Consider the following 13,701-nt stretch of genomic DNA (forward strand, 5'->3'; position numbering starts at 1 on the left):
TCATGGTAGATTAGCAAACCTATACATTTTTGGAAACGTTATTAGATGGAAAATCTGAAAATCAATGTTTACATTTGCCAATTCCGACCAATTCGATTCGACCAATTCGACCAATCAACCAATTCCATTCGACCAATCGCTTCGATCGACCATTCGACCAATTCGATCGATTCGATTCATCGAATTCGATTCGATCGACCATTCGACCAATTCGATTTGCCAATCAATTTGACCGACCTTTGCTTGTGTGGAACGGACTGTGAAAACGATGCGGACTATATTGTCGGATACGACACACAGGACAGTGATGACGAACTCTAAATGGCATATTCTGTAATCGTGTATGTTTGATGCCATTGACTGCCTGTGTATATTTTGTCATTGACTGCCTGTGTAGATGTGAAGTTATACTGACTGCATGTGTATATATGATTTTGCTGACTGCCTGTGTATGTTTGGTGATATGAATTATTGTGACACATTTTGATGTTATTAACTGCCTGTACAAAATGATAACATGTATTTGATTATGCAACTTATCGCGAATATAAAGACAGTATTTTGCAATTCAAAACCTTTGATTCGTGTCTTTCCATTCCCCATAGCACTAATTTGATACTTTCATTGGATTCCTTGTCCCTGAAAATATAGGTTTAGTATATTTTAAAAAGTTTTTAGGGTAATTTTCGGCAGAAATAGAACAAAATATGTATTTTACAGTGGCCATTTTGAAAATCCAAAATGGCCGCCATACAGGTATCTCTCCAAATGTAAACATTGATTTTTCGTTTCCTTATGCTATAACCTCTCCAAAATGTATAGGTTTGCTAATCTACCATGATTTTGAACGAAATATAATTTATTGACATAGTGAACCTGACTATTAATGGTTAAGGCAACACAAGGCTTATCCAATGGGAAACTTGGACTCATTTGTTTTTTGCGACAGGCACTGCCAACACCCAAAGTACATCGGAAATCAGCTTCGCTTTCAAATTTTTTAATGCTTCCATTTTTATTGCCATCAGCGCCGAAAACGGTGACACACAATGGTAGGCTGATGAAAATGGAATGAGGTCTTGAAGACCGAAGACCAAAACCCCAGGGAGCTTTGACAATCTTCTTGATCATGGCTCTGGACATCACATACAGACATGTTGAGGGTGTGCTTGAGATTATTGTTTGCCAAGCTATTGCCATGCCCAAATATTCAGCGGCCTATGCCAGATTATGGCAACACCTCAACAAGGTGAGAGAAGCTTAAATTAAACACTGATGGAGGTCACCTATCACCGTTCACCTGCTCTGCAGTGGAGCATCCAAGGTCATCTTTTAGAGCAGCTTGCGTACCAAGCACAACGTCCGTGGAGTTGTCATGCGCTTTCAGGGAAGACAAGTTGGCAGTGGAAACGCTCCACTATACCATTCGCTAGACTAGAGGATGGTACGCAGTAGTTCGCACATGGTCGGTAAACAGGAGTCGAGTCAGCTCGCGAAATAGAGCAGATTCAAATTAGGTACCACGATCCGCAATGATGGAACACTTTCACCTTGGGGACTTTTAAGACATGGCAGGCCTGTTGGCATCATCCTGTGCGCACCATCGGGACGAGATTCTTTTGAAAAGTCATTTGGAACATGCTCACTGCCGACCCTTCACCCATTCGCGACAGGCTTCAACAGATCACCCAACACAGCACATTACCCAAAGAACACCATCCCTACTGTGAAGCATGGTGGTGACAGCATCATGTTATGGGGATGTTTCTCATCAGTAGGGACCAGGGTACTTGTCAGGATAGAAGGGAAAAAATGGATGGAACAAAATACATAAAAATCAGAGAGGAAAACCTGCTGCCCTCTGCAAGAGAGCTGATATTGGGACGGAAGTTCACCTTTCAGCATGACAATGACCCAAAGCACACAGCCAAAGCTGAACAAAAGTGGCTAAGGCACAGGAGTGGTGGCTAAGGAACAAAAAGATAAATGTCCGACAGCAGATGATATGAGCCGACAGCAGATGTTGTTGGTGGCAGGAGCGTGTGGTAGCAGCAGGTCAGATGGACAGCAGCAGGTAGCAGCAGGTCAGATGGACAGCTTTGGTCTTAACCTAACTCTAACCCTGCTAATCCCTCTACCCCATCTCTAACTCCTGCCCATCTAAACCCTTCGACACCAAGATATCCCTCACCTGGGCCCACTAACCCTGTTTTAACTAGCGACCTCCCTGGAGGAGGATCAGACATGCATGTTGACAAACATAATGGGGTGACATGGCCTGACAAGGTCCACTGGTGGAGGAGCCCGATTTGGTGGGTGGAGGAGGGGCGTGTTTACCCTGAGTCTAACAATTTGGGCATGGCCCTCAAATTTTATTTTCTGTGCTCCCACACAATATCCTGGCTGAGCAGTGTGGCTCCCTCTGCAGGCCTACATCCGACTCAAAATGTGGCATCCTCCTGTGGGAGAAGTTCCACATCACTCCTAAAGTCGATGTCCGTGATCAACAACAAGCTCACACGAACATTCTCATTGCCCCTCAATGTTTTAACTTGGCACAGATAAACTACTGATGGTAAAACAATTTTGCAAGGTCGAGGACATTCGGATATTATAATTAAAATGTCCTCATCTTATGGAAATGACCATGAATGTCCACAAGCGTGAACATCTCCATCTGTTCAATGTTGAACAGATCGAGGCGCCACCGTTGAGCAGATCGAGGCGCCACCGTTGAGCAGATCGAGGCGCCACCGTTGAGCAGATCGAGGCGCCACCGTTGAGCAGATCGAGGAGCCACCGTTGAGCAGATCGAGGCGCCACCGTTGAGCAGATCGAGGCGCCACCGTTGAGCAGATCGAGGCGCCACCGTTGAGCAGATCGAGGCGCCACCGTTGAGCAGATCGAGGCGCCACCGTTGAGCAGATCGAGGCGCCACCGTTGAGCAGATCGAGGCGCCACCGTTGAGCAGATCGAGGAGCCACCGTTGAGCAGATCGAGGCGCCACCGTTGAGCAGATCGAGGCGCCACCGTTGAGCAGATCGAGGCGCCACCGTTGAGCAGATCGAGGCGCCACCGTTGAGCAGATCGAGGCGCCACCGTTGAGCAGATCGAGGCGCCACCGTTGAGCAGATCGAGGCGCCACCGTTGAGCAGATCGAGGCGCCACAGTTGAGCAGATCGAGGCGCCACCGTTGAGCAGATCGAGGCGCCACCGTTGAGCAGATCGAGGCGCCACCGTTGAGCAGATCGAGGCGCCACCGTTGAGCAGATCGAGGCGCCACCGTTGAGCAGATCGAGGCGCCACCGTTGAGCAGATCGAGGCGCCACCGTTGAGCAGATCGAGATGCCACCGTTGAGCAGATCGAGGCGCCACCGTTGAGCAGATCGAGGCGCCACCGTTGAGCAGATCGAGGCGCCACCGTTGAGCAGATCGAGATGCCACCGTTGAGCAGATCGAGATGCCACCGTTGAGCAGATCGAGGCATCACCGTTGAGCAGATCGAGGCGCCACCGTTGAGCAGATCGAGGTGCCACTGTTGAACAGATGGAGGTGGCACCGTTGAGCAGATGGAGATCGCAAACATGAAAATCGTATTAGGAGACGAATTACATTGTAACATTCCTGTTGTCCCCTACCCATTCCCACAAAATACATCCTGCCACACCCAATATTCATTGTGCATAACTTTTGAGTTTCTCCACATAATGACAATATTTGGGTAACAATGGACTCGACTCCACAAATTGTTCCGACACACAAACTGTAAAACAGGCCAAATGGCAAATCGTGAAATGGTATCAGAATTTAATCACTGACGGAAACAATATCAATGTTCTTTCAGCTCTCCACTTTTTTGAAGGTCATTAATTATCCAGCTGGGTTTATATTACTTTTAAATCCGCAATTTTGTAGCGACTAATTCCCCTGAGACGAGCTCAGTTTCTAAAGGCTTAAAATCCAAATCGATATTTTAACCTTTCATGGAAATCAGAGCCCACGACCTCTACAGGTGCGTCCTCACCCCATGGCCACTGGTGTACTAATTGTGGAGGACACATTTAATACTGAAAACTTCCAAAAAAAAAAAAAAAAATCAGCTCATTCAGGAATTACAATCAGCGCCTTCAATCCCCCTCTCCATCTCCACTGAATTCCACCAACAATCATCTGTCTCAGGAGGTTTTAGAAGGTGCAAGGTTCTATATCTCTGGGGTCCAACTGATTGGAAAGTTACCGGATTGAATGCTTCTGGAATTATTTATTTATTTGTATACGAAATCAAGGCTTGTGGAAGAGCTGAAACACTGAACGATTCAGGATGTAACGGAACAAAAAGAACAACAGAAAGAGGGGGTGGGGAAGGGGAGGAACACCCAACAGCAGGGTTGAAGGATAAAATAGAGAACAAACCAGGGATGTGGGGAGGAAAGAGGGGTAGGGGAGGATGGATGGGGTGATTGGGGTGTACAAGATGGATAGAGAAGCAAACTCTCAATAAGGAAAAACTGGAGATTTGAAAGGAGGTGGGCTTGGGAGAGGAGGTGAGGTGTTAATGGGGGTGGAAAAGATCATGGTTTTGGATGGGGGTGATCTGAGATGGTGGTGAACAGTCTTGAAGACCTGGAGGGAAGAATGAGATTGAAGAGATTGGGCCTGGACCTCAAATTCAAGAGAGAATGTTGAACATGATTCAAAGCAAGCTACTTCGCGGTAATTTCTAGAACATTCCAGAAGGTTATTTTGACACTTGTAGATGAGGTCCTCAATGGATGGAGGTCCTCAATGCCAAACAGGAAATCAGAGCTGTCTCACTTGACATATCACGTGCCTTCGATACGGTCTGGCACCCAGCTCTGCTCACCAAACTCTCCTCCTATGGTATCCATGGAAATCTCCACTCATGGCTTGCGGACTTCCTCTCTGGTCGTAGGCAACGTGTAGCCCTGAATGGATTTCTCTCATCTCCCCTTCCTGTTCTGGCTGGAGTTCTCCAAGGTAGTGTTCTGGGCCCTGTGCTATTTCTGGTCTTCATCAATGATCTCTCCGACTCTCTGGAAAATCCTCTCTATCTCTTTGCTGATGACTCCACTGTCTGCCACTCCATTCCTCATCCCTCAGATCGGCAGTCTGCAGCCTCCTCACTCTCTGCAGACCTGGACAAAATCACAGACTGGTCAAACAAGTGGAACATGTCTTTCAATCCTGACAAATCTCACACTCTTACAATGTCTCTCCGAAAGGACCGACTGGAAAACCCTCCCATCTACTTTCTCAACAATCCTCTCCAAGAAGTTCTGTCGCTCAAGCTTTTGGGTCTCACTATCTGCCATGATCTTTCTTGGGAAAACCACATTTCCAAGCTGGCCTCCAAAGCCAGTCGCCGACTGGGCATCCTCCGTCGTGCGAAGTCCTTCCTTGGCACACCTGAGCTCCTCACCACATACAAGGCTTTCATCCGCAGCTCAATGGAATACTGTTCCTCCCTCTGGGCTGGTGCTCCTGCCTCACACCTAGCTCGGCTTCACGCTGTTGAAACCAAAGCTTTCAGAATCATTGGAATCTCCTGCGATGAAGCTAACTCAGAGGGCCTTTCACTCACTCACCGCAGGCAGGTTGGTGGACTTTCTGTCTTCTACCGACTCCTCTCCGGCCTTGCTCCCCCAGCTCTCTCTGTGCTCTGTTCCCCCAATATTCCTTCAGGTCGCACAAGATCTGCGTGCAACCCTCTTGTGGTTAAACTGCCAAAATCTAGGCTCTCTGCTCACCTTCACTCTTTCATTCCCCTTTTCTCCCGCCTCTGGAACAAACTTCCCCACTCCCTTCAATCCCACTCCTCCCTCCAGGTCTTTAAAACTGCTGGTCACCACCATCTCTTACCTTCCCCCATCCAAAACCTTGATCTTTTCTACCCCCGCTACACTTTTTTTTTTTAGAAATTCCAACTTCTTTCATGGAAGTCCTTGCAGTGTTCATATGTTTTATACCTCTCCCACCTCCCCCTCCCACATTTCTCCCGTTGTCCCTGCTCTCAAATGTTGTGTTTGTGTCCTTCCCCCTCTCTCCCCATCTTGTCTGCCGCTCCCGTTATTTTTTGTGTTTTGTGTGTCGGTTTGACTTTTTGTGTGATTAATGTTAGCTCTTTCACGAGCCTCGATCTTGTATACAAAAAAAAAAAAAAAAAAGGCCCAGAATGGGCCAAGAGCCCCAGACATAGAAGTACGCACACTCGTTTCAAAGCTGCCTATCAGGGTTTGAATTACGATTCAGCTATAAACTGTCATCCCGGTGTTTCACAAGTCAGGTGATTCATCAATGTGACCCTCAGATTGACGTTAAACAGGCGTCCTGTCTGCAGGAATTAGTTGGTGGCCATTAAAGATCCCATGGTGTCCTTCGCGAAGGGTATGCAAGCTATCACCGGCACCATGAACAAATTACAAATTCCTGCCAGAACCAGCAGTGGGCACCATCAGTGGCACAGCTGCGTCCTCAGCTAACGATGCTACCCCACAGGCTTCTACTGATACGACTGAAGATGAATCAGTGGGGCACTGCATCAGCGGCACAGCCATGCCCCCAGCAAATGATGCGAATAGCAACCTTGTGCTGCATACAAAAAGGAAAAGATGCCACTCAGTTTTCCTCACACCAATAAAATGGGACATGCCATTGCTCCACGCATGATGTCACTGGTGTCACCAAATTAGAAGGTATGTATAACAAAATTAGAGACCTCTTTCTCATGAGTATAGGGGTCACATTAAAAATATATATTAGAATAATTTTCATCTAAAGAGAGAGAAAGAGAGAGAAAGTAGATTAAATGTTTCAAAAGTAGGTTGCAATGCGCTATTAACCACTCCATGAAGACGAGGTCAACTCGAGCAAAAAACATTCGGAAAGCTCTGTTACCCCCACTCCAGGTTAGCGGTGACTATTTTCTTTGTCCAGTTGATTTTTATCAAGATGCAATTAATAAAAATCCACTTGTGATCCAGAACAATCTCAGCTGATTGAGCGTGAGCCAACACACCAGATGGCAAATTTTTAAAATGGCATCTTCTGATCCAGGTTAAAGGCTTTGGAATGTCCAAAACACCGAGGCATCTTTACACACGTCTCTACGACTCAACATCAGAGTTTCGTGAATTGTGAGTCAAAGTTGATCAGAGAGGATTTTTCCGCACGGTGGCAACATCTCATCCCAATCTGAGGACAAAACAGCAATCACGTACAAGGGATCAGCATGTACACACATTCAGATCGTGTTTTAATGGACAATATCCACATATATGCAATAGTAAGCCAGTGAAGATTATCCGGCTTGTTAGCTCATACAAATTGATCGAAATGATGGTTAAGTGTGCCCTGGTGAAAAAGAAAACTTGAGGCCGATGAATGCCTAACCATGATTTTGACTATTTGCACAACCCTCAAATCAACATGTCAGTTAAACTACGGATAACCAGGCATGTAGACATTCGTGCATATTACAAAATTATTTCTTCAGGACATCTTTCAAAGTGCAATAGTTAGCATTTAAGGAAAAATAATTAAGCGATATATCATCTTCTTCGTCTTTTGTAAAGGTCGGCCTAGTTACAGCCAAATAGACAGCCTCCAAAATAATATTATATACACCCTGGAAAACATTAACCCCTGCTAATGGACAGAAAACGGCATCATTTGTACATACACACCCACAAAACACTTGATCATATGAAAATCTGAACCGGTTTGGAATGAAAATGGCTTAAGTTCAGCTTTATGGACCCACAATGCCCTAACAATGTAAGATTAAAACTGTAAAAAGTCGATCATCAAAACAGTTTCACCTCCACACTTTGGCACTGAGGCAGAGAACCCATCGAGGAAAATAACACCGATGTGGACGGAGCTTACAAATGGAGTAACGCACTTTGTAAATGAGTCGCTCCGCAATGTTATTGGAATCGAGCATCACTGTGGACACAAAATAAAGGGCGGAGTAGATCGTTATTCCTGTATAAACTACGGCTGTGACGTCATTAGCATATTGATAAGCAACTACCCCTGCAGTAAGAAAATTCAGCACACGTGACTATCCAACAAAACAAACTCACCCTGTGACAACACGATTTCAGAAGCTGTTCATAACTGGACAAAATTAAAGGACGAGAACAAACGAAACAATGTCCATTGCACGCTCAACCCTGGTAGCTCAGTGCGACGGACACAAATTTGGACCGCGTTGTGCCGAAGAACCGACGATAAAAACCGAATACCCCAAACACTTTGTCGAGGTGGATTGAAGTACGTGAACCGCGTCACAAATCAAACACCGAGTAATCAAAATTGGCACTTCCGGGTTAGCACGAGCTCCCTGCTGCAAAACCGTTAGCGTTTGAACCTATGATGGACGTAGTCGGTGTTGTGCCACTTTCTCCGAACAGACCTTAATAAGAATAACAAAATAATAATAATAATTAGTGCCATCACTATCACGCAGACAGCCATGGATGTGGAAATGCACACTTCCTCTTTGTGTACTTCCTTTTCTCAAGAACATCTAGAAAGTTTTAGTTTTGCTGATCGAAGCGTTCAGCATGATACAGTGGAAGAATAATTGCAGCGTTAAAGGCAGCTTCACTCCTACGTGGTGAACCGCTGCACACATTTACACGTATCGCCAACTGTCATTTGTACTCTCACGATATATATATATATATGTATATATGACTGACATCGAGCGAGACATGATGCAGACGCAAGGCAAAATCGTCCTTTAAACAATACGATTTAAGTCGCGCAAACGCACACAGACTCTTTGTTTTGTACTTGTGGGTAACGAAGAGGGAAATACATTTGCCGGTCCCATATCTACAGAGGTGGCCGACCGAGAGTTCAACAGCTTTGAACACGAGAGCTACTCGCACCGCAGAGGACACACGCTGAGAAAACCCCGCGCCATCGACACCGTGACGGCTCCTACGCACAAGCACAGGTGGCCCGGTCCGTTCGCAATCTGTCGAAAGCAGTAAGCATCTTCAAGCGAAGGCTTTGTAAAGAGCAAGTGCCGGTAGTCGGAACCCGCCAGTTCCAGTGGAGGTCCCAGGAGCGTGAGGCATCGCGAGTCGAGCCGGCCGCGAGAACCTCTTCCGCGTCGCTCTCATTCCACTCGGCACTGTGAGCACAGGTCAAAGGAAGCAGCAAAATTCCAACGTACCGTAATGGATACCGTAATTCCAACGTCCAACAGCAGCAAAACTTACAACACCATGTGACAACTGCAAACACCCCTGACAGGTGGCACATTACAGCAATTTGTGGAATACTGGCTCATGGAATTAGCCAAACTTGGTCCTAAGCCAACTTAGCAATAGTTGGATGACTTTGTCACTGTTGCACCATGCAGAACACCAAAAGAGAGGGTTTTCAAATCAAAGCACCAAAGAAATTTTCAAATAAAAAAAAATCAAAGCAATTTTCTCAAAATAATTAATGGAATAAGCGGTGGATGTGTTCCTCACGTCACCACTTCACGTATTCCGTTTTACTTTTTATCTATGATATTACCCTTTTTTATTAATGACAGTTATATTAAAGTACACATACGTATAAAAGAAAATACAATTACCTGACATATTTAAATAAAACTAAACCTCTTCAGGAAGCCGTCAAAGTCGGCGGGACCTCTTCTTCTTTCTCTTTCAAGAATGGCGGCATTTTTATAGATGGTACGCACAGTAGTCCGAGGCAAACTTAATAACCTGGCGACATCAACCCCTCCCACTCCCCTCTCCTCTTCTGAGAGTATCACCAGTCTTCAACTAATCCCATCAGATGGTTCGGAAGTTTATAAAAGTCAAACAAACACCTCTGGAATTATCCTATGATTGGTGGGATGATCCTATGATTGGTGGGATATGTAGCAATGCTTGCTGATACATTAAAATAATAATAATTATTGTAAGTACATACACATTTATAAATACATGGGTATTCTCTTTCTCATTTTGTTGTTAAACTTCATTTCTAATTGGTCTATATTTGGCATTGCGCAGATTCAATTTGTGAATCGAAATTCCCTGTGAATGCGCAAACAATGGCAAATCAGGTGAAAGTAAATGATTACCTAGCCACAGTCAAAGGGTTGGCAGGACAGCCTAGAGGTACGCACACTCACACCCGAGCTGTCTTCCATGGGTTTGAATCCCGACAAAACTATAAACGGTAATACCGGTGTTTCGCATGCAGGGCGGGAATCAATATGTGCGCCGTCCCTCGGATGGACATTAAGCTTGGCGTCCTTCTCTGCCAGTATTAGATGGTGGACATTAAAGATCCCACAGTGTCTTTCACGAAGAGTAGGTGAGCTATCGCTGGCATCCTGAACAAGGCCCACATCCCTGCCCTAATCAGTTCCAGTTGATCATCATGACTGGCCATCCGGTTGGTGAACGACATGGGCAAAACTTCCCCTATGGCCGACCACACAAGTTGGGATAAAGTGGGGCTGTTGTAGTAGTAGTAGTAGTAGTAGTAGTAGTAGTCGTAATAATGGTCTTGGACTAGTATTGTAGTGTTGTATCTGGCATTTCCTGTCCTTTTGCAGAATTGAGATGGAATTGAAACAATTTAAAGAGAGTTCTGTTGAGTTTTTACGAGTCTCCACACGATTATTGTAAATTAAATAGACGTATTGAATCACTCAATAACTGACACAGTTAAATAGTATTGTCTTGTACATAGTAATAACAAAAAAAACTCAAGACAAGCTTGTTTTATGAATGCGGTGTAATGCCATCTGACAAACGAGCTTGTCCAAAGTATTGGTGCAGCAGCATAATTTTGCCTTTGATCTATTAATACTTCAACATGCTTTAGCTTTGATACGTCTGTTGATCATTTCCTGTACAGGATTTCCAGCAGTTACGAAGAGGAACCGCTGTGGAGGAATAAAGGACTGGACTCGGTATTCCTACGTCTTGGATGTCTTTTCTCCCACGTTAAAGAGGAACCCTCACAAATGAGCTAATTCACATGCTCAACTCGAACGGAACTCGGTAGATCACATACCTCCGTCAGACTGAACAGTTTACGTTGTATACCTGAAATACACTGAAAGGTCTGGATCTGCATTCGGACCTTAACCAAAATCCAAGCTTGTTGGTGTCACCGACCGACCCCGTCAACCAAGTTTTGTCATAATCCGTCCATAAGTTTTTGAAATAACGTGCAATATATCTTTTTTGGTCCTATTTCTCATTGGTGAAGAATCACTTTTTAAAATGCTGTAAACCTTGTATCCAGATCTGGATCTTCACCAAAATTGAATCAGTTCGTCCTTGTCACACCGAAATCTATCCACCAAGTTTCTTCGGAATCCGTCTATGACGTTTTGAGATATCCTGCTTGCAGACAAACAGGGGTGAAAACAACCTCCGTCCACCTTCAGTGGCTTGAAGTTTACTTTTTAAATCTCCCATGGACACGAACCAAAGCTAAAGCATATTAACATATTAATACATTTTGATGACAGACACACAAACCAAAATCTCATTTCAACTCCACAGGATAAATATATCTCACCTCTCCTCCATCTTCAGAATGAAAGAGAAAATCTTGCATTACTCTGCTCTCTCCCACCTCGCGGACCAAGCAAGCTGCGGAGAGAGAAACATTTGTTGAAGGGGTGTGGAATTGTATAGAAATTAAAACGGACACACACATGCACACACACAGAATTATAATAGCCCTACTTGCTTGCATCAAACTGAAAGAGATTAAACCCCTCTATTCCCACCCTTCTGCATAGAGTACAACCCCTGATAGTCAGGCAGCTTAGCAGCATATTTATCGAAAATGGGGAACGGCTTGACAAAAGCGCCATTTTTATTTTGGTGGTCCATTAGACCATACACAATAGATTTAGGACCGGAGGCAAGAAATATACAGTGTTCTTCACATTTTTATTGGACAAAAACCAAGGACAAAAACCAATTATGTATATATTTTCAACAAGGAGGCTAACTTTTATTTCATTACATGCAATGTTATTTGTAAAACTTATGCATGCCTGCATAATAAATCTTACGCTTCCATGTAATAATAATTAGTAATATAATACCGAGTGTTTATACAAATGTGTTATACTTGTAACTCGCGCACCTCTCATATATCTAACATGTACGCAACTACAAGGATGTAATTGTAATGACAATATAGCTTTAGAACAGAACATGTTGTTCAAGGTAATTTGTCCAGCAATTTATGTATTTACGATTTTAGTCCAACTCCAATAGCTGATGATTTATTTGCATAAATGTATTGCTCGATATTATGCTGTGCGAGTCGTATTTACGCAAAAGTCAAACACTGTATATGTCTTGCCTCCGGTCCTAATTCTATTGCATATGGTCCAATGAACCACTAAAATAAAAATGGTACTTTTGTAAAGTCGTTCCCCCCAAAAATTGCTAAACTGCCTAACTACATGGGGAAACAGCACAAAAGGTTCAGAAAGGGAGAATAACAAATGACAAATAAATAAAAAAATTGGAAAACAGACATTCAGCATGTTGGTCATCATGCATGTAGATCACTGAGCAAATTACTGTCCTGTACAAAAGGCTCAACTTCCAAAATCTGCACCGGTGAACACTGACGGACGGCAGGCACGTGTAATTCAATGGCAGTTAACGCAAGTTGCTGCGTTTCCTTTTTCACTTGTGGATGTCCTGTTTCTTGCCATACTTTAGGCAGGGTAAGGAAACACGGGAGCAGGTTGATTGAGTAGTTCTCCCCACCCCAATTCCTTTTCTTCCAGGATTTTTTTTCTCCTTTGTGATTTGAAATGTTGGTAAAGTGATTACGAAAGCAGAGATAATGTGCTTCCTGTGCATTAGGAGTGGTAAACTCTACAAGGATTTCATTACGCGACACCAGCCATTAACTCTGACGTCAGTATGCCCACATGTCGGGCACTGTTGCTTGCTCTATGGCAACATCACGGAGCCTCAACCTAAAACTGTGCACCCTGAAAGTTATCTCGTATGTCAGGATAACGCCACAGGCAAGCAGACTACAATCTGATAAACAGCTTCATAATCCTCATGGTCAAAATAACAAAAGCGGACAGATAAGATAAGAGAGAGTAAATGGATCGAACATGACTATTAGGTAAAAGTGCAAAAGGGCGAGTCCATAATGAAATAACAAAACATTTCCATTTCCCCGTGTCTATTCACTCATACTTATCGACTTTATACCAGAAAGGCAGTCGTGCGATTTACCGCCGTGACATAGGTGGGTTCAGGGGAGTTGGCATAGGTCCAAACCTTTCTGCATAAACTCCTCGAGTCCTCTCCGTCGAGACACAAGCTGCCGCTCCGAAAGAGGAAATGGCCATTTTGGGGGTAAACGAGGCAGTGACAGCAATGGGTAAGCCTCCTTCAAAGAACGGTGGAGGGATGAAAACTCACGGTATCGACGGGAACATACAATCCGTCCCTCCACGCACACACAAAACTCCTGAAAAACAAACCCATTTGCAACATTTTATGAGCATGTCCAGCGACGACAAGGATGTACAGCGATGACAAGGATGTACAACGATGACAAGGATGTACAGCGATGACAAGGATGTACAGCGATGACAAGGATGTACAGCGATGACAAGGATGTACAGCGATGACAAGGATGTACAGCGATGACAAG

The 13,701-nt window shown here is 44.5% G+C and overlaps 1 protein-coding gene across 1 annotated transcript in view; it reads right to left on the reverse strand.

The window, feature by feature from the left end:
* Positions 1 to 7,252: 7,252 nt before the first annotated feature.
* Positions 7,253 to 13,701, reverse strand: part of LOC137416287 (sorting nexin-27) — a 34,241-nt gene continuing 27,792 nt past the window's right edge. The window contains exons 4-6 of the mRNA XM_068101818.2: positions 13,323 to 13,515; positions 11,575 to 11,648; positions 7,253 to 9,166 (exon numbers count right to left, since the gene is read on the reverse strand). Of these exons, the coding sequence (XP_067957919.2) occupies positions 9,152 to 9,166; positions 11,575 to 11,648; positions 13,323 to 13,515 (282 nt within the window). The 3' untranslated portion in view covers positions 7,253 to 9,151. The remainder of the gene's footprint in view (positions 9,167 to 11,574; positions 11,649 to 13,322; positions 13,516 to 13,701) is intronic.

This window comes from Myxine glutinosa, chromosome 9, assembly GCF_964187855.1.
Source record: "Myxine glutinosa chromosome 9, kmMyxGlut1.1, whole genome shotgun sequence".
Taxonomy (NCBI): Eukaryota; Metazoa; Chordata; class Myxini; order Myxiniformes; family Myxinidae; genus Myxine; species Myxine glutinosa.